This window comes from Berghia stephanieae, chromosome 3 (genome assembly GCF_034508935.2).
Source record: "Berghia stephanieae isolate SIO BIC M18660-M18661 chromosome 3, UCSD_Bste_1.3, whole genome shotgun sequence".
Lineage (NCBI taxonomy): Eukaryota > Metazoa > Mollusca > Gastropoda > Nudibranchia > Aeolidiidae > Berghia > Berghia stephanieae.
In genome coordinates this window covers 106,429,289-106,457,018 of record NC_088362.1, presented here as the reverse complement: position 1 = coordinate 106,457,018, position 27,730 = coordinate 106,429,289, and the positions used below count along the sequence as shown (strand labels likewise).

The 27,730-nt window shown below is 33.5% G+C and overlaps 2 protein-coding genes across 2 annotated transcripts; one reads left to right on the top strand and one right to left on the bottom strand.

Annotated features, from left to right (window-relative positions):
- Positions 1-26: 26 nt before the first annotated feature.
- LOC144969090 (DNA polymerase delta subunit 4-like) lies at positions 27-8,580 on the bottom strand. Its single transcript, XM_078908138.1, has 4 exons — positions 8,411-8,580; positions 7,258-7,359; positions 5,235-5,346; positions 27-4,271 (listed from the first exon to the last, which is right to left on the bottom strand). The coding sequence occupies exons 1-4, from the start codon at positions 8,481-8,483 to the stop codon at positions 4,241-4,243; spliced, it is 318 nt and encodes a 105-aa protein (XP_078764264.1). The 5' UTR covers positions 8,484-8,580; the 3' UTR covers positions 27-4,240.
- Positions 8,581-8,686: 106 nt separating this feature from the next.
- LOC144969424 (transcriptional adapter 2-alpha-like) lies at positions 8,687-25,677 on the top strand. The gene is made up of 13 exons (XM_078908535.1): positions 8,687-8,864; positions 10,956-11,153; positions 12,708-12,799; positions 13,110-13,129; positions 13,922-13,972; positions 15,170-15,415; positions 16,229-16,292; positions 18,888-18,931; positions 19,328-19,435; positions 21,074-21,234; positions 22,072-22,156; positions 22,619-22,692; positions 24,107-25,677. Exons 2-13 carry the CDS (start codon positions 10,959-10,961, stop codon positions 24,296-24,298), a joined length of 1,332 nt encoding a protein of 443 aa, XP_078764661.1. The 5' UTR covers positions 8,687-8,864; positions 10,956-10,958; the 3' UTR covers positions 24,299-25,677.
- The last annotated feature ends 2,053 nt before the right edge of the window (positions 25,678-27,730 follow it).

Genomic DNA, 27,730 nt, shown 5'->3' with positions numbered 1-27,730 from the left:
GCTACCAATCATCAACTAGAGACAAGTTTATAGAAAACATTATGACTTTATTGCACAATAAAAATAAATCAAAATCATCGATGATATCATTAATGAATGGGAGTCACATTGTTGACCTGTTCACATCAATAGTAAGATAAAATATATAATATCCCCATTTTGGGAGGGGAGTGGGGTGGAGGTGGGGAGAACTAAAAGTTTTCCATACAATTATAAAATCAACATGCTATTTTATGACAAATCTAAAATAATGTGCGTTTTGGGAATACATTTTTCTTTTATGATTAGGATTTAACAAAAAAAGTAAATAACACACTTTGACTTTATGGAACAATCCAATAAATAGGAATCAAATATATCATTTTAAATCAAAATAACCACTGTTAGCAGAGTATCATACCTATCAACTAGAAAATTGCATGACTTATCAAAATGACAATTTCTAGCCAAAGCCTGATAATGTTTGTTTTTGCTTTTAATGGTTTTACGGCGCTTGCAACACATTTAGGTCATATCAGCGCCAGTAAAAAGGAAGAAAATTGGACAATTGGATTCTAGGTGTACAATGATAAAAGAGACTTGAGGAAAAAGTAAGAAAAAGGAGAGTGGTTCAAATAGGGAACAGATGTAGATTCCAAGAGCACACTATCGGTGTACTTTGTTTGAGATCACCTAAATGTCTCACCCATACACCAGCACAAGATCCCACTAAGAGGAATACACTCAAATGCTTACATTATACATTCAAAATAACAAACATAATAATACATAACAGAGAGATAATTTACAAGGAAAAAAAAAATCTCCAAAAAACAGTAACTATACATTTGACTGTTTCCCTCCCAGCTAAGCACTACGGCCAGGGCCAGGGCAAAACCAACTATTATCATTCTAAGACAAGGGCAGAAAGCAATTTGGAAAACAGATATAGCGGGATAGAAGACACAGTAAGTACTACCCTGCCCACAATGGGAGGCCAGGAACCCCACCCAGAAAGCCTGATAAAAATCAATGACAGGGTGCTATATTCAAATATGCATCTATGGCACACGAACATAAGTCAGTTTTTAAAAATACAAGACTGTATCTTCGTGCTCTTTTACTTGAGAAATGAAATTGCTGATGCTCAATTTTTAACACTGCTCCCAAAATCGTCCTCTTTCACATATCACCTGTGGCAAGGTCAATTATTATGGTTTTGTTTTGTTTTTTAAAAGGGTTTTATGGCGCTTGCAGCGCTTTTAGGTAATTTCAGCGCTAATAAAAAGGAAGCGGATATGATAATTGTTTTAAAATAGTGAAAGTTGTTGTAATGATGTGGAATTACGAACAGAGTTACGAGAATTATCAGTTAAATGCGGGGAATAAGTATGGACAATATCATAATCCGAAATTAAAAATAGTGATGTCAATGATAATCTTAAAAAGACATATACTACATCCTCCAATAGAATCAACAGAAATACCACATTCGTTTTTAACAGTTCTCAAATAGTAGTAAAAACTACTTTCAATATTAAATGGCACTTTTGAATATCTTGTAAAAGTATCTATTTATCATTATAAATTCACATGTACATAAATAACAATTATTTCAACCATACGAGTGTGGAGTATGTGGTCATATGGTATCGTGTTTCATCTCATAACATAGTGCCTAAAAAGTAATTTGTACTTTATGAAATGGAAGTTTTGGATCCATTGACAGCTTGTTTGTGAGGTGCAAATAACACGATGAAAAAGTGGAAATGCGAAATATATATGGAGAGAGAGAGAGAGAGAGAGAGAGAGAGAGAGAGAGAGAGAGAGAGAGAGAGAGAGAGAGAGAGAGAGAGAGAGAGAGAGGAAGAGAGAGAGAGAGAGAGAGAGAGAGAGAGAGAGAGAGAGGAGAAAGAGAAGAGAGAGAGAAAGAGAGAGAAGAGAGAGAGAGAGAGAGAGAGAGAGAGAGAGAGAGAGAGAGAGAGAGAGAGAGAGAGAGAGAGAAATTTTAATATTCATAGACAAGTACACATTTAAGAATTGAAGAAAAGTTGTATTATATTGATATAAATACATGAACAACCAGTACGATTGGGGTAAATGTAGAAATAAAAATTGTTTGTAAAATTCAAACAAGCAAGCATTTATGGGATAAAAACAAAACTACATCATTATGAAACATTGTGCATTAAAAAAAATACTTTGGTAATCATGTAAAATTAATATTTAGTATTAGTTATAGACATAAGAGATTGAAGGCAGAGAAACATAATATTTGGTCTTTCCTTTGAAGTTTCTTTTTAAAAAAAATATATAACAACAGTACACTGCAGTCTGCTTCAGATACACTCCCATGGACCAGAGAAAGGAATTAGCTTATCCGAGGTTTATTTTATCCAAAACTAAAGGGAAACAACTCTTCAGCAACACAAACATGTGTTTAACCTATTTGTTGTTCCCCGCTAATAAACATCCCCAAAAAGGCAGCCCAGCTTCCTGTTAAGCTAGGCTAAATTAAGACTTTTTTTACTATGTATTATTTGTCGACAGAGCTAGCTTATAACAGGCATGATTTAGAGCAGAAAAATTGGGAAAAGCCTCAGAGTTTATTTTAAGCCAGAGATTATCTTAACGCAGTTTATCTTCAGCTGACAGCAGTGTTTATCGTTCATATGAGACTATCTTCCCCAAGCTTCCCCAATATTATAATGACATGAACGACGTGCTGAAATGTGAATTTGATTATCTCTTTACAGACCATTTTCCGGATTTTCCCCAAACGATATAAACATCCAACATATACATTTATTTTTAAAACTCTTATTAAAAAGGAATAAATACATGCTATACATAATTTTGCTTAGCAAACAAACTCTACAATAGGGCATTAAGTTTTTCATAACGATTACAAAAAAATTTCTTCAAATTTCGTGATATACAAAATATATAAATCTGAATGAGTAAAATGTTGGTTGCATCTTAACAAATGAGACGATTTTCCTGTAGTTGGTAAGGAGAGGGTTAATTGAGAGTCAGAATTTTTTATATCTGAGTTTGATAAAATGCTTTTACTTTACATAGTGACTGTAGGTTCTTAAAATTGGAAAAGTCTTTCTTTTCTCAAATCTTATTTCTTTGACTTCAGATTTCATCATATAGAGTCATGTCTCCATAATCTGAACATCTACAATCCTAGGATTTTTTTTCTCCGGATTACAGTGTATAAATGAAGCAAAATATCTATCCCTAATCGATCTGTCCAGAGAATGGAGAAATTCCAATTGTGATGTTCTGGATTAGAGTGACCTGACTACAGTTCCTTTAGACAAAAATATCAGATTGACACGTTGGTTCACAGTTAGAACTTTCATCATTCAGGATATAATGAGTTGTGTTATCAAAAGTCTGGATATGATAAAAATTAAAAGTAATACAATGATACCTCATATTTATCTTCTTCTTCCTCACATAGAACGACTTAATCAGAATAAGTATTAGAGTCAATGTTACATATTCAAATGAAAAGAAAAATATAAGTTATGATACCTAGGGTACACTTGAGTTGTCACTATATTTTCTGACCAATACGTTCAACCTCCAATCTTATATTATCCCAACTAAAATTCTTGACATAATATAATGGCCAGATTGCCATTTTAAATATGTGTTCTCATCTCTTAAAGACAGGATATCATCATCACTACCGCCTTTAAGAAAATCAACACATCAATGTCACTGAAAACTAAATTTTGTTTTCAGTTTCTTGAAAAATGTTGTAAATAAAACCAATACCTTCCATTAACCACGCTTGTAAAGGAGCTTGCAGAGAAATAATTGAAAGGATATGTAAATTTTCAAGCAATTTAAATATTTTCCTTGGACTTTCATGGACCTCACAACAAGTATTACACATATCCACTGCTTCTATGAGATAAGCATCCTATCAACTACTTTCAGAAATAAAATATTACTAGATATCTGATTCTTTAATTTAAAAAAACAAACTTTAAACAATAATAAATTAATAAAACATCCTTGCCACTTCAAAACGGCATTTGTATAACAAATTGCGTTATCCACATAAAAATCTCAGAGAGTTGATTTTTAAAAAAAAAATCAAAAGGAATAATTTGCTATGATTGTAACCATGCTAATACAGTGAATGAGGAGCCAATAATGAGGATGTCATTGTGTTTTATCATCTTATATAACATGATACTCTTATTATCCTTTGTTATCATCTTTTTGTTTATGAACAGGGTCACAACACAGCGCTGTAGCTATACCATACACTGCAGAAAAAAATAAAGGATGAAATTATTTTTGTGAGTGTCGATTTATTCAGATCATAAAGAAAGTTTCAATTAAATATGAACACTTCATGTGTGCCGTATTGTGTGTTTAACTATGTATGCCCATACTGCTTTGACTTGTGTTTTAAGTTGCCACATAATAAAGATGTGCATAGGTGCTCATAATTTGATGTTCACATTTTAAAGGATCACCTTGCATAAACATAAGTACTGAATTCAATTCAAAAAGAATTATTTTTGTTAATTTGATTTTTAAAAAATAGATGATAGTATATCTGACTAGCAATAGAACATCATTAATTTTTAGCAAGTCTAATAATGAATTATCGCTGCTCATATCTCTCTTCATCTTTTTCAAATAAGTATGTTGTTAATTTCAGTAACATGGATGTTAACTATCCAGAGTTTTTCCTTATTGGACATTTTTGTTAACACTTGTATCCGGGAACAAACTAAATTTGAAAAGTATAGACTTGTTAGGTGTACGATTAAACACAGCAGACCAAGGGATGAGTGAATTTGATTGACAAATCTCACAATATTTTCAAATTAGTCCCACTGTATTATCAACGTAACAAATAAATGCAAAGTCCACAATCCCCTCTCTCTCTCTCTCTCTCTCTCTCTCTCTCTCTCTCTCTCTCTCTCTCTCTCTCTCTCTCTCTCTCTCTCTCTCTCTCTCTCTCTCTCTATCTCTTTCTCTCTCTCTTTCACACACACACACACATATTTTCTCTCTAGAATTACAAAACAATACACAAACACACACACAAACACACACACACACACACAATTTACCAACAAAAACAAAGGAAAAACAAATTAAACAAACAATAAGAAGACAAAAAAAAAAAGAAAAAGAAAATAAATAAACACAGAAATTATAAAGAATTATAGCAACAAAAGAATAGAAAAGAAAAGATTGTAAAAAACTATCATTACCTTTCTGTGTACTCTTTGTCATTGGAATGAAACAGGATGAGGTCTCTTACTTCCAAAGAAGGCTTCAAATCATGTCTCTGTGCCCGTTCCCAACGCTCAAGACGACTTATTCCTGTCAAGATAGAAACATGGAAATTCTACATCATAATATGATATGTTTTATACAAATGAGTCTTCTTTTTCTTTGATAAGGTGCTACAAGGCAATTGAGGTTTTGTTGTTGTTCTCAATTAATTCATAATCAGGTCACTTCTTGCAATAATAATAATAATAATAATAATAATAATAATAATAATAATAATAATAATAATAATAATAAAAATAATAACATAACATAACATAACATAACATAACATGTGGTATAGGGCAAAATAGGATAAGATCCTTTGAATGCCCTTAATATTAATTAGTAATGCCATAAATCTATTGATTAAATATTACAATAACGATACACGTGGTAAAGATAGTATTTCAACTTAAATGTACTCATGTGGTGTACAAACATATATCTTTAACCGTGACATGCAAAGCGCACACACAACCACACACACACACACACACACACATACATACACACGCGTATAGAAGATAACCATAATAATATAACAATGCATAATATATACATACAAGATTGAAAGCCATGTCAACAGCAGAGCAAACAAGTATTATTCGTCATATATAAATCTCCCATCATATAATTCCCTGTCTACTAACACCTTGAAATAATCCATAGATTTTGCATTCTTTGTTTCAAATTTCAAACTGTTCCATTTCTGAACAATACGAATACCGAACCAGTTTTGTCTTATGTTTGTTTTGCATCTAGAGACAAAAATCTTAAACTTGTCCCCTCTAGTAAAAGTAATATTAGAATATGAAAAAAAAATCAGAAAAGTCTATCCTATCCAGACCATGTACCAATCTATAAACCTGAATTAAATCCCCACGAATTCTTCTATATTTCAAACTGGGTAAGTCAAGAAATTCTAACCTTTCCTTATAAGATAAATACTGTATTGTATAAATTTTTTTGGTAGCTCTCCTCTGTACACTTTCAATACTAATAGATTGTCTTTTATATAATGGGCTCCAGATGCAATTTCCGTATTCTAGAATTGGTCGAACGAGCGATTTATACAAATATAAAAATGTGGTTTTATCAAGACTTATAAAGGTTCTATATATTATTCCCATCATTCTGTTTGCACGGCTTACACAATTATCAATATGTAAATCAAAATTCAAATGTGAATCAAAAGTAACTCCCACATCCTTTTCATAAGGCACAACGGAAAGTAGATTTGACATAGAAGTATCGGTAAAATAATTATGACATGGATTATTTTTTCCTATATGTAATACTTTACATTTCGAAACATTAAAATCCAAATGCCATGTTGTAGACCATTTGAAAAGTGAAAATATATCATTTTGTAGAATGTTATGATGTTCAGTTGTACTATAGATCTTTGTATCGTCTGCAAACAGTTTGCAGGCTGAATTTATGCCACATGGTAAATCATTTATATATAAAAGAAATAAAAGTGGTCCCAATACGCTTCCTTGGGGTACACCGCTAATTACATTCTTAAAATCCGACCCCACACCATTGACAATGACCCTTTGTATTCGATTATTAAGAAAGTCTTTAATCCAGTTAAAGATATTCCCTTTAAATCCATATGTTTTTAGTTTAATGAATAATCTCTCATGAGGTACAGAATCAAAAGCCTTGCGGAAATCAAGATAAACAACATCAATGCATTGATCACGATCAATTAACTTGGTAAAATCCTCCATCACCTGTAAAAGTTGAGTAATGCATGATCTAATAAAATAATAAAATAATAATAATAATAATGATAGTTATAACAAGTCATTTTATCATCCGCATTGGTGAATAATAAATTAACAAAAGAGATGAGAAGTTGAGAAAAGAAAAAGTGGCAGACAATGTAAGTGACGGTAAGGCCACCACAAGACAACAAAGCTGTAATCATAGAATCATGTGACAGTGACCTACCGATACAAGGCCCGTAATCTTGGTTGAGATCAAATTCTTTTAGTGTTTGCAACTCTCTATTTCTCTGCTGTTCAGTAGATGCTTTGCTAGTACTTCCACCATCTATTTAGAAAGAACAATAGTTACTTTTTTATAATTGGAACATATTAAAATTGATGGAGAAAAGGATCTGGGTGACTATTGAAATTAAAAAAGACAAAATACAATAATAACTCGATCCAATTAAGTATTCATAACACACGCAAGTTTTTTGTTTAATTTACAAAACCTACTGTGTATTTCTGGGGTTGAAAACTCTGATCTGAAAAAAATGTGCATTTGTTTCTATGACTATTGTAGGAAGTTGACCTATCTATCTTGTAGAACAAATGACCGATTGGGATAGAGTTTGGAATCAATTTTTCTTCTAACAATGTTACACTTATGCTGCCGTTTTAAAAAAGAATACAGTATGTGCTATTTGGTTAACAGTGCACATACTGTGTTTTCAAAAATAACAGCAGTATGAATATAAAGCAGAAATCACATCTGATTTATGGCTTCCAATGAGTCCTGACTTGAATCCAATGATTTGGTCAATTGTCAATCGTGTCCAACACAGTGTAGGTATAGAGATCTGTAAGAGTTGTACGACATATTTTACAGAGACGCACTTTAGGTTAAAGGAGTCAATTAAAAATGCATGGGATGAATCATTATTCAATCTATTATTGGGTAAAACACTAAACATAGATAGTCATAAAGCAAAATAGATTATAGATAGGTTGAACGCTTACAAAAAGAATCAAGAAGATCAGAAAATCTTATAATTGACATTGTAATCACAGAATCACAGGTAAACAAGGCATCCTAGATGACGCATTATAAATTGCCTATCTAGCTATTTTCATTTTGAGAGCGATTTTGTAAAATAATGAGATAATTATTGTATCGAGAAGGCACTAAGTACAAGAACAATCTCGCTAGGGTCAATGGTAATCGTTGACTATTTTGAATGACTAATGTGGCACTTCACTCTAACTTAGTATTAGCTAAGAGGGTCTAGGCTAGTCAGTCTTAGAGTCTAATTAGTGATGTGAATCTCAATCTCAATCTCTAGGTAGGCAATCATTAACAAGAGAAAAAAAAAAGGATTGTATTATTTGGTGATTACCGTGTTTAAGACTTGGACGATGAGCAATGCGTTTCTTTTCGTAATAAAAGTCACTCAATTTTGAGGAAGCCATGTTTAGTCGATGAATTCCAAAGAAATTGCAAATAACGTGACTCTTCTTGCAGCGTCTGCTGAGAACTGAGAACAATCAAGGAACCTTGGATGTTGACAAATAGAGACGCTCCGCGAAGTACCTTTGGACAAAATCGGGAAATTTTTATGCTTGTTTCTGTACTTCATTTCCGGTTTCTTTTTCAACTTACTTCCAACTTTCAATATGTAGATGCGCTCGACTTATCACTTATCGTCATTCATATTAACGAATTATCGATGGGATGAGATATTCACTCATGATATATTATCATGATTTGTTTGATTTAAACTTTTTTGACTGTGAAGTTTCAGTTATGATTATTGCCAAGAAATCACCATAACTGACATTCACGAATTATTAGTAAGTGCAATGAATTAAAGCCTAGGTTCGTCCATTTGTTCCTACCAGACCGACCATACTCACAGTACAGTTGAGTTGCAATTATCTTGCAATTTAATGACAAGACAAGACAATCCCTACAATTTAACCCATTTGTCCAATCGACAGTTAATTTCCTGTCAACACAAAGGTCTGACAATTATTCCTTAATATTCTCATATGCCACAAAGAAAAAAATTGTTCAATATGGTGAACAGTCAGCACATTGTTAAAACATTTCAATATGTGAGAGAAAAGACTTAATATAGTTAGATCACGATAAAAAAAAAAAATTGCATAATAAAAGTAAATTTATGACCCGCTAAATTGGTGAAGTGGGAAATAATTATAAAAACTTATTTTATTAAGCATCACAAATTAACGACAAATTTTAATGAGCCTTATTATTTTTTTTTTTTAAATGTGAAATAGAATTTAATAGAAATGAAAGATACTTTCAAACAGATTAACTACAGGCCACCTGAAGCATAAGAACAAGTTTAATCTGATAAATTGATTAAGAAAATCAATGTGTTGTAAAAATTGACACTAGTGCGAAAAGATGACGGCTAAATTCCATCAACAAAGAAACTCTCAGACAAGGATGAAATTCTCTATTTTTTATAAGTTTATTTTCATGATTATAACAGAATATTGTGGCGATGGGGAGTTGAACCCAGGACTCAACTGTTAAGGCAACTCTGCCTGGCCATGAGAGGGATGCTTTACAATTAACATTCTCAACCACCTAAAAAAAAGAGGTATCAATCCTCCATGAAAGTCTAGTGGTGAGCTAGACATTGAGCTATGTGTTTTGTCATCAACACCGAGATGATTGAGATATTGAGAATACTCTGATATTGGGTGAAAATTCCCTGTGAGTGGAGCAGGTTTTTAAGAAATGAAGTGAGCAGAGAATTTTGGCAAATTCCAGAAAACAATTGAGAATAAAAACTTTTGCGGCAATGGGAGGTTGAGCCCAGGTATAGACTGTTATGCACCTCTGACTCTGTCTAGCCAAGAAAGAGGTGCTTTACATTCAGCGCTATCCACCACTCCAGAAAAAAGTGGTCTATTGCATAGTTTCTATCATCTTCCTTTGAACCCCAGATCATATATATGCCTTAAAAATATCCCAAATTTGTCTCTGAAAAATTGGCAAGTCAGATTAAGTGATGTAACTGTCTATACTACTTTTTTCAGTTTATATTAAATGCAGAAAATTTTCTTCAGTGTTATTTAGAAAGACGTTTTTCTTTATATTTATATGTCATGGAATAAAAGAACTACGGAGTTGACCCTGGATTAAAAGATAGTGGAAGAAACCCCTAAAAGTGTTTGTTATTTTTCAAACAAAGCCAATATCCTTCCCTCTCAAATTTGAAATAAAGTGCAAATCTAACCCACCTAAAGATCATAGCCATTTGTTTGAACTGTGAAGCAATTATTTATTATTTTCGTTTGCTCATACCAGAATTGTTCTCTACTTACAATGTTCAAATCTCATTTAGCTTCATGATCATTTTTGTGTGTTAACTTAACATGAAGTCTTAACTTTTTTTACGGGGTAACTGTTGTGTTCTCGAAGCATTTAATTACTTATTAATTTAAGAAAAACACCAACGATAATCGTTTTTTAAATTGTCGCTTTATTTAGTTGAACACAGTTACAAAGAAAATGCATTTATGTACAAATCAACGGCTGTATTGACTGACTGGTCATGCGGGTGATGTTAGAGATACATACTAGAAAGGTTCAGAGCTTTGTTGTATACAAAGCAGTTTGTATCAATTCGATAAAAAGCAATTTACATTTATGTCATAAGATATTACAAAACTTATTGTTTTATTTTATTTTTAATTTATTCTTTTTTTTTCTTCTGTATCAGATGACAAACATGAAAGAAAACCACAATTAGTCTCAAAACTTGAACTAAAGGAAGTGAATAGATTGTATTTGGATAGTTTTGATAGAAGCTTTTATTTCTAGACACAAAAGTGTACCTTGCCCATACATAGCTTTGAAATTTGTATTCAATTTCTATCCTATGTCCAAAATTATTCTATTTCCAGACCATGGCCAGTCATACAAATGAAGAGGTTGGGTCTTACAATTTGTTGCCATCAACCTGTTCAAGTTGCAGTAATATTCTAGAGGTTCCATATATTCGATGCGCTGCATGTGACCCATCAGTAAACATTTGCAAATCATGCTTTGCTATGGGTGTGGAGTTCTCTAGTCATGAGAATGATCATCCCTATGCTGTGGTGGTGAGTCCAAACACAAAATCTTGCTCTTTAAAAGTCCTAAATTTTGTCTATCAACTTATTTAATTTTGTAGCATACTTTTGGATTGTGATATTGGTATTTATTTAGATTATTTAATGGCAAATTGATGATTTATTAGATAATGGTGTCCAACAAATTAGATTCAAATCAATCAATTGTCAACTTAGCATGATAAAGAACATCATTAATCTTGGAGTGCAATGTAATGTCTATTTTTGATTGATATATATGTAGACTAGGTTGCCCTGGTGGAATCAGATAAACTTATTGAGCTAATATTAGAGCTATCTATATTCTGTGGGGTGTGTTTAATAATTATCTGGATTAGTCTGATCACAGATGTACTGTTAGTGTTAGAGTACCACCAATGTCTGAACACTTTATTTTGAATGATGCAAATTAATTTTGCGTATATTTTAAAATTTCATTTGCTTCCACTCAAAATTATTGAGTTGCTGAAGGTTATCAGAAGGGGATCCTTTGTCTCACTGCGATTCATTTGAAAGCCTTTTGTAAGCTGATTTTGTACAGGAAGTGGAGAGTTTATGCCTTGAATTTCACCAGAGAAAAAATAGAATCGGATATGCATTTGCAAAAACCTTTTGAATGTCGGTGTGAATTGCATCTTGATCTCGAGACAATAATCACCGTTGATGAGACATGGATTTACTGCTATGAACCAAATATAAAAATGCAGTCATCACAATGGAAGTGGGTTGCTGCCTCCATGGAAGGTCAGTCAGGTAAATAGCACAATGGAATCCATGCTCAGTGTTTTCTTTGACTACAAAAGAATAACTTCTCAAGAATTTATACCTCGCGATCAATCTGTGAACAACCATTTTTACATAGATGTTTTGTGGCATTTTTTGAGAGAGGCCAGAAGAAAGCGACCACACGCATGCACAGCTTTGGGCATTGCAAAGATGATTTTTACTCCACGACAACACCCCTGCACATTCAGCATTAGCAGTTTAGTTTAGCTGTTTTTGGCCACAAAGAACATGAACATAATTGATTATCCTCTATTCGTTTCTGACACTGCACCATGTGACTTTTTTCTGTCCCGAAACTTTAAATGGCACAGAAGTGACATTGTTCTGAAAGAATTGTTAGAGAGAATTTCATAGGGTGTTAAACATATTTACCATTAAGGAGCTGCAGGGAGGTGTTCTGTTCTCTTCATGATCGTTGAAAATAGTGTTTCAACTCACAAGGAGACTACTTTGGAGGACCCAATGAAGAATAGTCCACTCAGTGAGTAAATTTTGCGTAATGAGTATGGTCCAGATACTTACTGAACACACCTTGTATAGTTGAATTTGAATCTGTTCATAGTGTTTACTCAAGATCACAAAAAAAAAATTGACTACTGACAGCAAGTGGTTGCTGTGAAAAACTTGAAGATATAAGAGAATTATATAAGGTGTCATAAAATGGCAGTTTGTAGCAGCAATGGTAGATAAATATACAGGCAAGTTCAAGTTTACCTGGAATGAATGCATTTTCTTACAATTTGAATTGCCTCATTTCAGAAATATGATTTTTCCATTTACAATGATAAATGGACAGCTGCTGAAGAGATAACATTACTGGAGGCAATTATAGAAAATGGCTTTGGAAACTGGTAAATATGATTATTTTTTATTGAATTCAGTTATATTACCTCCATTAACTTGTTGAAAGTTATCTTCTTTCTTTTACATTATTTTTTTTTTTCCTTTTTTTTTTGTTTTCATTTTCAAAATTAACAAAAAAAAAAAAAAATGCTTTTTCCAAAGAAAAATTCCCTGTCCTTTGACTCATATGACTTAAAGTGTTTTTTGCAAACTGTACTTGATATTTACTACTTAATTTATCTCTTAATTTACTATTTACATACGTGTTATTTCAATTAGCTAATAGTCTTAGTTGAAGACTTATTTAAGTCATGTCAGCCCAAAGGGTCCTTTGCCTGGTGAGTACAGTCTATTTACATAATTTGATTAGCCAGCCCTGTGTAGGTGAGGTTGATTTAATTCTAACTTATGATTAGTAGTCCTTCAGATCCAAAAGAACCAATGGAACCAAAGTTCATCCTGGTTTCTGAAGCGATAGTGGACACTAGCAATCACTTGCTAGTCTTTTAATAGTCGATGCAATACGTATCATTACGAGAAGTACTTATGTCTAGATCTTACATAATTTCAGCATACCCAGGCACAACGTTATAAGTCTCGTAACTTGCACCAACTGATAGATTTGAGATCCTTTACATGTCCAAATTATGCCATGACCAAGTTCTAACCATGGTTTTGAAGCGATAGGTGACAATATGTGAATCGACTGATGCTGTTCTTTTGGTAGATAGACAATGAGGTCTGATTACAAAGTACTTTCTGTCAGATCTAACAATTCAGTACCAGAAATAATCTCGACTGCACAAGATAGATTCTGAACTCTTTCATGTCCAAATTGCCATCAAATTTAACAGTTTTAACCAAGGTTTGTGAAGCTGATGCTGTCTTTTGGTAGAAACAATGAGGTCTGCAGTTGAAAAGTAACGGAGGAAAATTCGTTTTAACGGTGATTATACAATATATTTGTTCAGAAAGAGAATGGATGACTGTTTTGACATCAAATAACATTTTCTCTCAGTTTCAAATAAATATATATTGTAAAACATCTTTCTCAAATTTTAGAAAGTTTGTTACATGTAATAGTGCAATGTTTGACTCAATATAATCATATCTTGTTGCTTATTCTGCAGAATTTCCAGACAGTCATGTCACCGACAGAGGGGCTCCTATCATATATAAATGTAAGTTGTCTCATCTTAAAATCCTTAAAGCATTGAAATTTGACAGTGGTCTTGTATGGAATTTTGTATGTTTATTTGGAAATGGATTTGATTTTTGAATTCCATTCATTTTCATGATGACTTAATTTGGGACAAATTTAGCTAAGGCAGTCAAAGCCAGTATTTAAACAACCATTTAACTGGAACGATATGCGTGTGACAAAAATTTCTAAATATAATTTATGCTTATATTTATATTTATTTTTATAAATATTACATTTATAATTAGAACACATGCCAGTTAATTGGAATGATCGCAGAACCTCAACAATCGTTTTAAGAATTTTTTTCTTTCTAACTAATCACAAACCTGAATAAGAAAGGAGTCATCTGGTAACTTTGAATGAGCAAAAAAGTTGATAATTAGCATTGGTATTGAGTCTATCACCACCCATTCCCTTTAATATAGTAATACGTTATACTCTAGCCATTTGCCAGTATTTGTGAGCATCAAATGATTAATGAGAGTAAGTCATGATGCAATGATTGATTTACTTTTGACGAGGCATATCGCTGTGATAAAAATTGTATAATGTGCTGTGAATTATTGTGGAACAGGATTAATGTGTAGTGGTAATTCCGTATGATTAGAAGTTATATCACAGGGGTAATACGTTCTCTCTCCTCTGCCATCATAACTACACACATAATAATGTTAAATGTAGTGAAGAATGGATAATAAAATTCCGACAAGATATATATAATGGAACATTGCTTTTAACTTGGAACAATTTCTATGTAATGGTGCCATTTGGATTAAGTAGCTTGCACTGTTTGTCCTTAAGTCTTAGAACTTATTTTCTTAGCTGATGCGTGTATCAGTTTTATTTTTACTAAGATATTGTAAGAGATGACATTCTTTGTTTTATAAATAAATCCATTCAAAATTGATGAAAAGTGTTTTTTTTTTTTTCAAGAATTGGAATTTCATATGGACTTGGTCCAAGGGTTAAGGGTCAAGTTGTCATTGAGGACTTACCTCTGTGGTGATGAAGGATGATATTGCGATAACAGAATAAGGATATTTTTGCAGAAAGTAATTGATATTACCCCATTTAGGGCTGATTTTGATTATCATTGTTTACAAATGCCATTCAAGTAAACAAGAAATCTACCATAACCACGCCCCTTTCCTATATATCTATCTGATTTTTGCAGTATCTGACAACCCTCCTAGACCCCTTGAGGGTTCTAACGTCTGGCATGACATGGGAGGCTACTCTGCTTCACGTGGTGATTTCAACATAGAGTTTGACAATTTTGTTGAGATGGACATCTGCCAAATGCAATTTAATGACACTGATGATAGCTCTAGTGATGATAGTGAAACTGAGGAGAATTTTCATGGAAAGGATATTGAATTGAAGCATGCTGATGATGAGAAAGATAAAGATCTTTATAAAGGTAACGAATAAAAATAATCAGTGCTGATGGTTTTTTTTTTTAATCGGATCCCAGGAAATCCGCGATTTTGTTGCCAGAGTAGGAATTTCCTCCCTTAAAAAAATGACATTTCCCCTAATCATTGTACTGGCAGTGAAAGAGTTGGTGTGTGGTGGAACAAATAGGTGCAGTTTACCCAATCTCTACTTACTTATTGCCCATTTTCCATGTTGGCATGGTGAGTACAATTTATTTACATAACACTTTGATGAGCCCAGTGGCAGCATTTTTCCCCACCCTCTAATGGTAGTTTATCACCTCTTGCTATACAAAGGGGGCTAACTCAGTAAAATTAAGGCTTAAAGGCAATTGTTCAGATATTTACTCTTTTTTCATTTTTTGCCACCATCAGCACTGAATTATGTTATTACATCTAATTTTATTCATATTGACAGATTTGGGCGAACAGAAAGTTGACTTAGAGCCTTTGATTAAACAAAAAAGATATATGATAATTAGCATTTATGGTTTAATGTTGATTATGTTGTTGGTTTTGAGTCTGAAAAACTCCCTGTTGTGAGTTTTATTATTATATTTAAAATTTAAGTTGATATTTATTTGTTTATTTATTTTGTTCAAACTTTATAGGATTCCTAGCGTTAGACAGGTTAGTGTTGTCATGGAAGTATTTTACAAATTTTCTGGACACTAATTTATCTTTGAATTCATATCAGATAATGGGGTGGGGGAGGATTTGAAATTGTTGTGAATACTATAGATAAGACAACTTCAAATTGTGAAGAAATGCGACTTTTATGTGTTGTTTTATTTCAGAAATGAAATGCTCTGTCCTTGAAGTATACAGGAATGCTTTGATAGAAAGGCAATGGAGGAAAAAGTGAGTGCCTGTTAAGTTTCTGTAACTGTACATTACAAGGATTGGACTCGGTTCTGAGCATTGGTTTGCAAGGATGGAGAGAAGAATTCATCTTTCACTGTTGGTGTTAATAGTTAAGTGTTTTAACACTCTTTTTTTAGAGTGTGTATTGTGCACACACATTCCTGGCAAAGCTTTCCAATCTAGAGGGCGGCTATGTGGTCTAGTGGTATGACACTCTCGCTTTCGGATCGGAAGGTCTTGGGTTCGAGTCTCGTGCTCTGCGCATAGTTGAGTCCTTGGAAAAGGCTCTTTACTCTCATTCTCTCACCGTATTCAGGTGTAAAATGAGTACCTGGCTGTTAACAGCGTTGTCTTTGTCCGAAAAATTGTAATATTGCCTAACAGGCGTCATATCTCATCCTACATGTTAAATGTTGCTGTTGACCAGGGACCCCTTGTAAAGCACTTTGAGCACATTTAGTGGATATTGCGCTATATAAAGCTCAATTTTAGAGTGATGCAGAGTGCAAGAGAATCTTTGAGTTTTGGGTCTGTTATTTTTGACTGCATGGAGTCAGTTTTTTGGGTGAGATGGCAGTGGTTTTTTAAAATATTTTGAACTGGAGGATGAGTCATTGTTCTCTCTGTCTATCTTGTAAGGGAGTCCATCCAAACTGTGCACTCATGTCTTAATAACCGTTTGATTGATTTACATGTTCTGAAGTCAAGGCAAGAGAAATTGAAAAGAGGAGTTTTAGAAAAGAAACCAGGGTGTCCAGGGAAGTCGGAAAGTTGGAAATTGGTCGGAAATTTCATACTTGGTCGGAAATGTTGGAAAAAATGAGATTGAGGGTGAAATTTCCTGTAAAATGAGAAAAACGAGGAATTTCTTGCTTAAAATGAGATATCAAATGTATGAAGGACAACTGCTGTGCACAAAGTTTTATTTTACTACTACAACTGCCACCACATCATCATCCCTATCACCACCACCACATCATCATCCCCATCACCACCACTACCTGGGTGGGGATCCTGACCTCCCATAGTGGGCAGGGGGGTACATACTGTGTCTTCTATCCCCTTATATCTGTTTTCCAACATGCTTTCTATCTTTGTCTTGGATTGAGAATACTTGGTTTTGGCCTGAGTCCTAGCTGGGAGGGAAACAGTCAAATGCATAATTTTTGTTTTGGGAGATGATATTTTTTTCCTTGTAAATCATCTCTCTGTTATCTTTGTTATTTTTAATGTATAATGCAAGCATTTGAGTGTATTCTTCTTTGTTGGATTTTGTGCTTGTGTCCGGAGAGACTTATAAGTGATCTCAAACTAAGTGCATTGGTGGTATACTCTTGGAATCTACATCTGATCCCTATTTGTTCCCAGTTTCCCTATGTCTTACTTTCTCTTGGCTGCTTTAATTGTAATTCTAGAACTTTTTACTATCCCATTTTCTTCCTTTTTACTGGCGCTGATATGACCTTAATGTGTTGCAAGCGCCGTAAAACCCTTAAAAACAAAACAAACCACCACTACCACATCCCATACCATCACTACAACTACCACGTCTACCATGTCATCATACCCACCACCACAACTACTCCAACCACCACCACATCACCATGCCTACCACCACTGCTAGAACAACCACCACATCACTATCCCTAACACTACCACTATTACTACAACCACTATACCATCATCCTTCCTACCACCACCACCACTTCACTACTACTACTACAACTACCATCACATCATCATCCCTACCAACAATTCATAAGAGTATTTTTAAAAAGTGAAAATGGGGGTGGGTGGTGGCTCTTGACATTGTATAATCACATGGTACCATTCTCTAAGTAGATATTTTATATTTTGCTGTCAGTTTTTAAACTTTTGAAATTTCTCCGAATGTTGTCAAGAAATCTATAGATTATAGTCGCATGGATGAGTCATGATCTGTGCGCTGAGAAATTTCCTCCTTTTTGTGACCAGTCATTTTCACCTCTGCTCTTACTTTGAAATATGGATTGTATTGAGGTGGTAAAACCTATTTTAAGTAGGATTGTCTTTTTAAGCGTATAGAACACTGTGGGTATGGCAAGAATTGATAAAACACTTGGTAGGAAATTTTACTTCTAGGTAGGAAATTTTAAGTTTGGATTTCCCTGGACACCCTGGAAACAAAATCAGATTAAAAATAGAAAAAGAAAAGTCTATAAATCAAAATCTATTATGGTTCTTGTGACACAGATTCTTAATGATTTCTTTTGACTTTTTAAAAATCCTCCATCTCACTCCTCCTTTGTCTCCTCCTTCATCACATCTTCCCCTTCTCTCTCCTTCATATATTATTTGTTTCCTCTCCTTTTTCAATTTTTCTTCTTCCTCTTTTTTTTTTCTTCTTTTCCAACGATCAAAATTTTACCCCCCTCCCATAAATATCAATGAGATAACCTTTGTTCATCAAATAGGAAGATATATATATATATATATATGTATCATTCATTCGAATCAGGTGCTTGTTAACTTTCAACTTGACTTTTATTTGTAGAATGAGTCGTAACATGTTCATTATTTAAGCCAAGCTGCTTCTTTCAATTTATTTTACAGACTTGTACGTGATTATGGTCTCATTAATATCAGAAGGTGGTATGGTGAGTAATTTATCCAATTTTTGCATCACTGTTACTTTCAACACTTCTTTCAATCTCTCTAACCTTTCTTCCCTACTCTCGAGATCAAAATAAAACTCAATAAAAATTGTAATAATGCAATGATATACTATATGTACATAATTAAAATATAATAAATACACAATAATATATATATTCAATAAAATACAATAATATATGTATGCAATAATATGTAAAAATACTTTTATAACAGTATATACTTTAATCAACTATCGAGCACTCTTAAATAATAAAGATTAGGTATCAACCAATGTGTATAAATATATATGATATTTATCCACAGATCGAGCACTCTTAGATAATAAAGATTAGATATCAACCAATGTGTATAAATATATATATGATATTTACCCACAGGTAGGATGAGACGTCGGTATGAGAGAAGCCTGTCTTTGGAATTCTTTCGTCCTTTCATGAGACTTTTTCCTCCAATTACTTTTGACAAATATCTTGAAAGTTTGCTTTGTGAGTTTCATTAAATAAATTGTTTATGTTCTTTCTTTCTTTCTTTATTTGTTGCTTTGTCAACTATGTTTTGTAAAAGTTGATTCCCAACAAATATTTCATGTCCTTTCTAGTCTGGGGGGGGGGGGGGGGGGGTGCATATCAGCTCGGAGGTTGAGCACTCACTGTCGGGCAAATTATCCGGTATTAGTCTTGGGTGCAGTCGAAATTATTTCTTAACCTCTGTTTACCCCGCAGTGATTGTGATTGAGTAGCTGTGACTATTAGAATTTGCAGAAAGTACTTTGCAATCGACTAGTGTCTTGTCCAAAGGGAAGCAAGCAATCATAAGTGTATGTTAAATATTACAGCCAACTTGGATAAAATGCCCTCCATGGTCATTTTGGCTGTGAAAGACAACTACTTGTTGTACTTGATATGGAATCTTTAAAATTAGAAATGTGAGAAGCTTATAAAAACAAACGGTTGGGATCTTTTAAAATCATCATTACTGTGGTATTTAATGAGGGCTCTAAGGTGACTAACAATAGATGTGGAAATAGTATTTGGTCACGGTAGCGGTCCATATTTTAAAAATGTAATGATTGTTGAACTTCTCCATGTTAAATGTTATTGTATGATGAGACATTTATATCTGAAGTGGCCCATTTGATGACAATAATTCATTAAGGAGAATGGAAAGTTCTGATAATACATATGTGACCAATCGTCTATTTCTGGTATGAACTTGATGATAATTTAATTTAGTTAAATGGTCTTAACATCTATAATTTTACATCATCAAAAAGAGATAATCAGGTGTAAATCACGAAAAGTGAATTTGAAATTAAAACTATCAGAGATAAGAAATTTTACTTTCTAGCTCCATGGGAAAAATTATCAGAGATAAGAAATTTTACTTTCTAGCTCCATGGGAAAAATTATCAGAGATAAGAAATTTTACTTTCTAGCTCCATGGGAACTTGTGTTCTTTTTATTGATTAAACAAACAAAAAATATTGTCCAAAACCTTATCATGATTAATCGTGGCTTGTACTCTTGAGCACGTTGCCTGTCAGCTGTCTCCACGAATCATGATCCTCTGCAGTACGCATGAAATCTGTGTTGCTTTTTAAATCACTTTTGGCCATTCTTAGGTTATTTAGATATGTGATTCTTTGTCTTCTTCTAGCTCTCTTTCCTTCGATCATTCCAAAACCTTATATTTCTGGTTATAAAATCAATTTTTATTATTTAAACCATCTTGACATAATACTGTTTTGAGGCTGTGGGTCACATATGGTTCTTTAACTACAAACGACTTAAATTTCTCATCCTATTTTTCTAGACATATTACCAATTTTGCTTGATGGGTCACATTTGTACATTCTTATGAATTCTCCGTTCCAAATAAAATAGCATTTTGATTAAAGAATGTTGACCTAGAAAAACACCTCCCTTAGTGAGGGACAAAATGTATGATTCTGATTCGACTTTTAAAAGAAAGCGTCGATATTACTTATGTGTATTGTCCATTTAATTTTAAGTCTTTTGTGTTGTGATTGAAATATAATTTTCAGTACAGAATTGTGACAAATAAAATGTAAAGCTTTTCCATAACTTTACAAAAAATATCAAACTCTTATTTTTCGTTTCCAGTGGAAAAACAGTTGAAGTCAGACATTTTACGCTTACAAGAATATAGAAAAAATGGATTGACAAGACTTGGCAGTATTAAAGTCTTTCATTTACTTCGTCAACGTAGAGACACGACCAAATCCAAAAGGCATTTGCTACAGGATGTACTGAATCACATCAAGGTCGGTAATTATGAAGTGACTAATTTTCTGAGGTTATCATAATCTCTTCCTGTATTGACTTTGTACACAGAGACATAACTTTCTGTAGTGAGCTGATAGGTGGTTGGTTTAGAGAAATTAATATTCATACAATCCTTTAAAAGAAAAATCTATAACAGAAACTAGTCATATTTGAAGGTGAGGATGAAGTAAAAAGATCCTTGGTACCTGATTCAGTTGCTCTTTTAAACCAATTGACCCTTGGAACACAAGACTAATGCAATTTTACTGTTATTTCTTGGCCATTTCCTCTCCTTGATTGTGTGATTATTTTGGCATAGATAATAATGCGAAATTGAATGTAAGCTTCAATTTAATTACAAAAACAGATCAAATGAACGTTACGGGTTTCCCCTTAATCAACAAAACAGGATGAATGAAACACCACAGATGAATGAAATGATGAGGTCATCCGTTCATTTGATCTGTTTTTGTAATTAAATTGAAGCTTACGTTCAATTTCACATTATTATTTATTTCTTCGAGCTTCGAGCAGCAACATTTACATGATTATTTTGGGAGAGGATGTAGTTATTTACTTTTGGTTGTTTTGTTTATTTTCTTTTGGTTGCATCTGAGGATAATAATTTCATTAGGCATTCTTAATTTGAAATGTGTTTATTTTCCAAAATTCCAATTGCCTCTCTTTGATCAATCTAAATGATGTTGTTAATCATTGCTTTTAGTGTCGTGTGATAGATCAGTGATTGGTAAATAGTAATAATTCTTTTGATGGCAGTTTTTTCTCTCTTTATTTTCCCTATAATTACTTCTTTAAAAAACATTTGGTCATTTCAGGATGAAAATTCTGCCCAAACATGGCTGGCACGTCAAGCGGCTCTGGAAAATCCAGGAAAAGCAAATAGTGCATCGTTTCCTCTTCGTAAGAGTTTTGTATTTCTTTTACTTTTCATAAAAATGAGAACATCTAATAATAAAATATAAAGAGGACTGAGTATTAAGACCTAGCGGATTTTCTTCATATTAATTTGTGTCAAAGGATGATACAATTAGTCTGAAATCAAAAGAGGTCTGCACGTTACTTGTATATGTCTGTAAAAAATAGTTTTATTTATTTTTTTTTCCTAGTAATTCTGTGCTCAATGATGAAAATTTAACATTGGCAATACGGAACAATTTTGACCAAAATCATATTTTTTTTTAAAGATTATTATTATTATTATTATTATTATTATTATTATTATTATTATTATTTATTATTATTATTATTATTATTATTATTAGTATTATAATTATTATTAGTATTATAATTATTATTATTATTATTATTATTATTATTATTATTATTATTATTATTATTATTATTATTATTATTTCATGATAGCTCGCAGAGCAACACCTCGTTTGGACATCACTGGTCTTCCTGGCTATGACAAGCTTAATCATGCTGAAAGGGAGGTAAGTCACGAGTTGTTATTAGTGTTTTTTCACTGTAACTACCTGCAAATTGGAGTAAATATTTGTCATTTAATTGAGAAAATTAGGTCTGACTTTGTGTGACAAATTTTTAATTGGAAATATGTGTGTTGGCCTTGGAAAACATACCAAATGTTTCCACCCCTCCCCACCACTATGGAATTTGAGTTTATGCTATTTTATCAATCTGCAATCATCTCTTATCATAATGGTCTTTGAATTTTGTCAATACTTTCACTAGTTTTCAAGATAAGGTTAGTTAAAGGTAGCTGGGTACTGTTTTTTTTGTTTTTAAGGGTATTACGGCGCTTGCAACACATTAAGGTCATATCAGCGCCAGTAGCTGGGTACAAAAACATTATTTTGAGAAAATCATCTTTAAAGTTAAAACAACATAATTTAACATAATCAACATAAAAATAACAATGATCAACATGAAATCATTAAAAATAAGTATTCAGGCACATAACATCTAAAAGTATAGGGGGATATAATGCCAAAAATAATTATACCTAATATGCCAAACTTTTTATGCTAAATCATGAGTCAAATGAGATTGGGGAAAATGCATTTTTAAAAATCAAATTTTACACAGATTTCGAAGCAATGTCTTCTACTTACCCATAAAAAATATATTTAAGAATATAATGACACAACATACAAAAGAATGTTTTTTGGGAAAGGAAAGATAGATGGTTGAACTATTGTTTTTTGAAAGAAAACTCATTTTGACCACAGAATGCCGTTTTTACGTTTATTACCCTCCAGCTCAAAACTAGGTTCAGCGACATTTGGTATATTTTCCTAGGCCAACACACATATGTTTTGTATAACAAGACAAGAATGTGTTACAAGCGCCGTAAAACCCTTAAAAACATAAAAATATAACAAGACAATAATGAGACATTTTAAAGTGGGTCATTAAATGATTTATATCAATCCACTGCATGTCACAGGTTTTCATAGTGACATTTGTGTGGCAACGTGGTCTTGTGGCATGACACTCACCATCATTCCAGAAGTTCCAGGGTTCAAGTTCTGCTCTGAGCGGCGCATAGTTGAGTGGTTCTTTACTCACATTCTCTCACAGTAATCGGGTGTAAAATGTGTACCTGGTTGACTGGTCGTTAACAATGATGTCTATATCAGAAAAAAATTGTAATATTGCCTAAGAGGCATAATTTCTCAACCTACTTGTTAAGTGTTACTGTTGGCTAGGGACCTCTTGTAAAGCGATTTGAGCATGTTTAGTGGGTTTTGCGCTTATAAATGATTAAAAATTTTTTAAATTATTGAATTTTGTTATTTACATTTGCTTTGAAAAAGAAAATTTGATTGCTATTATTTTTTTGTTATGATTATTTTAATTTTTTTTTTTTTCACACCATCAATCCAGCTTTGCTCTGAGGTCCGTCTTATTCCGCAAGCCTATCTGGATTTCTCCAAGATTCTTATCAACGAGTGCAATAAAAATGGCTGTCTCAAGCTGGCCCAGGCTAGAACTTTAATCAAGATTGATGTGAATAAGACACGAAAGCTGTATGACTTTTTAATACACCATGGTCATATTAATAAGGAGATCATTTAACAATGTATGAAGGGACACACGGTTTTGAAAGATTGAATGAAAGACATTTATTTTTAATCCAGACACGTTTTTTGTTCAAAGGGATATATGCGTTAAATTTCATCTCATAAGCTTCATTTTAAGTTTCAAAGTTTTAACTTTGATTTTCTGCTTTGTCACATTTCCTCACAAATGAGTGTTTTTCTTGGAGGTGGAGTCTTCGTGATGTATCCCTTTATTTTTCATTGGTTTCCCTTTATTTATTTTTTTCATATATGGACAAAGCACTTCTGTTGATATTTTATCACAGCACCGGTGGTGTCGATATATCCGTCCCGCACTTTTAGTAAATTAGCCAGAGGCCGTGGAGCCAGCTTTTTCTAGGTCATGTGAAATGAACAGTAACAATTTCTTCTACCTCTTTAGGTAAGACACTGTTCTTTTGTAAAATGGTTACCCTCAGATCAAACACTCATTCCCGGCATCACTGCTGGTTGGAGAGTGGGACCTGCAGATCTGAGCAAGATTCTAACCTGATAAAGCCAACATCGCTGGAGTAGAAAGATTGGTTGACTTTAACTTTAAGCAAAGTTGACTTTATCCATTTCAATACAATACACTTAGTTAACCCTCTCCTTACCAGCCATTGTCAAGATTTTCCCCAAAACTTCACACTCAACTATCACAAAAAAGATATTTTAATCACTCAATTAGTTCTTGAGATACATAATTTCTTCAGCAAAACACACTCTACAACACACTGTTCATTTTCTTTAAATTCTATGATGTGCAAGAGAATTTGAATAAGAAAAATGTTGGTTTTATCGTAACGAATGTGACGATTTTCCTATGGGTGGCAAGGAGAGGGTTAAATAACAGAGTTTAGGACCATCAAGAGGTGTTTACTTTTTGTGGATTCCACTCGACTTTGATTTGAAGGTTATTCAACTTAATTTACACTCATAATTGATTTTAATACTCTTGAGAGCAGATTGGTCTGTAGCAGCAGCCTCTTATGGTTTTCACACTACTATGTTATGACGATCGACCCAATCAGCAGCAGCCTCTCATGGTTTTCACACTACTATGTTATGACGATCGACCCAATCAGCAGCAGCCTCTTATGGTTTTCACACTACTATGTTATGACGATCGACCCAATCAGCAAAGTCTGGTCCGCATTCGTGCACCGTCGCAAACCCGCCGGGTAGCATCGTCACAACATACCGTTCGACTAGATGCTCTGCCGTCTCAGGTCTGTGGCAAAGTCCTTTTCTCTTGAACTAAATTGGATTCTATGACACAATTGATATTAAGTGGAAAGGTTCAGGGAGGGAAAAGGGCCAGTCTTGTTGTACTTGTATATATGTAAATATCATTAAACACAAATTTCATAAGTATTTGAATAATTATTATTGTCCTTCTCTTTTATCCCCTAACATCATTTGTCATTTTCATGTGGCTTTGTGTTCTTGTCCTGGAAATGATTTAAGCTGGGCTGTGCCAAGGGTCTTTTGCTGACAGGGAAACAGTTGGGTGGATTATCTATTTGTGAGAAACATTTTTTCCTTGTAAATCATTTTTCCGTTTAAAATATAAGTTTTTTTTCTTATTATTTTGTAAACATCTGAGTGTGTATAACTTTTGTCAATGTCGATGGGTGGCTGTATCGACGATTCAGCTAGCGGCTCGCACTCTCACTAAACTGCCTAAACAAAGTATCTTGTTATAGGCAGGAAATTGATAGATTTGTCTTGTTTTGTTTAAGCGTTTTACGGGGATTGCAACACATAAAGGAAGGTCATATCAGCACCAGTAAAAAGGAGGAAAATCAGTATTTAGTTTGAGATGGGGTGGGGGGGGGGGGGGGTTGATAGAAGACACAGTAAGTGCCATCCTGCCCACTATGGGATTTAAGGAACCCCACCCAGGATTTGTGTCTTGGTGTGATGCCCTTCTCCTAGAGCTCAACTTAAGCAAGACAAAGGAGCTAGTACTAGTAATTGACTTTAGGAGAGTGAAGGAACCAATAGAACTCTGACTGTTAAAGTTAAAGGACCAATTAGTCCAGCAAGTTCCTCACTACACAAATACGGGGTGGGGATCCTGACCTCCCATAGCGGACAGGGAGGTACATACTGTGTCTTCTATTCCCTTATATTTGTTTTCCAACATGCTTTCCGTCTTTCTTGGTGTGAGATTACTTGGTTTTGTCCTGGCCCTGGCCGGAGTCATGGCTGGGTGGGAAACAGTCAAATGCATAGTTATTGTTTTGGGAGATGATATTTTTTTCCTTGTAAATCATCTCTATTGTGTATTATTATATTTGTTATTTTCAATGTATAATGTAAGCATTAGAGTGTATTCCTCTTTGTTGGATTTTGTGCTTGTGTCCCGATGACTTATAGGTGATGCTCTTGGAATCTACATCTGATACCTATTTGTTCCCAGTTCTCCTATGTCTTACTTTTTCTTGGGTGCTTTAATTGTAATTCTAGAACTTTTTACTATCCCATTTTCTTCCTTTTCACTGGCGCTGATATTACCTAAATGTGTTGCAAGCGCTGTGAAACCCTTAAAAACAAAAACAAACATCACGATACAAATACCTTGGTGTAATTAACGATTGATGTCAGGCTCAAGTGGGATGAACACATGAAAATGATTAAATATAAGATAGTGACCCCGATAGTTTGCTCTACCTCACTGTGTCATATCAAACAATATAATCCAGGAAAAACTATTTTATCTCAGTTGTGGACAGTGACACAGGGTATTATAGTTAGTGCTTCAGCATATAAATTCTGCAATTATATGAAACAGCTGAGTTATTATGTCAGAGGCGAAAATTAAGTAAAAGCAACGAACTAGCAAATCCAAAACAATGAGATGTAAATGTACAAAAATGTTTTATTTTACGAGTAAAAAAAATGCTGAAAAATTATGTTGATAACAGAAATGAAACTTAAAAGACACATTGATGATGATGATGATGAACAATAATAATAATAGTAACAGTCATAAATTTACGCCACTCAATCCATATTAATATGGAAATACAACCCCCCCCCCCCCATCCTTCCCACGAAAAAAATACAAAAAATACAGTGGTATCAGGTGATGTTGCACAAATGTCTTATATGATCAAGAGATAAAGGGTTAGTGTTAGACAAATGCCAGATAAAGTAAAACTGTGAGAAGGATTCGAACCAAGGACTTTATTGTTGTACTCGTCACCTCAGCCTAGAGATAGAGCACTGTGATGTGATTTGAACCATCGACTACCCCCCCCCCCCCACCCCAAAAAAAAAAAAAAGTGGATAGCTCAAAGTCAGCCTGTTTCTTGGGTCCCCTTTCTTGCAATACTACTAGTCTCTTATTTACAATGTTTTCTAGAATAAAACTTACTGTTCCATGAAAAATATGTTAACGGTAATGATACAGATTACTGTA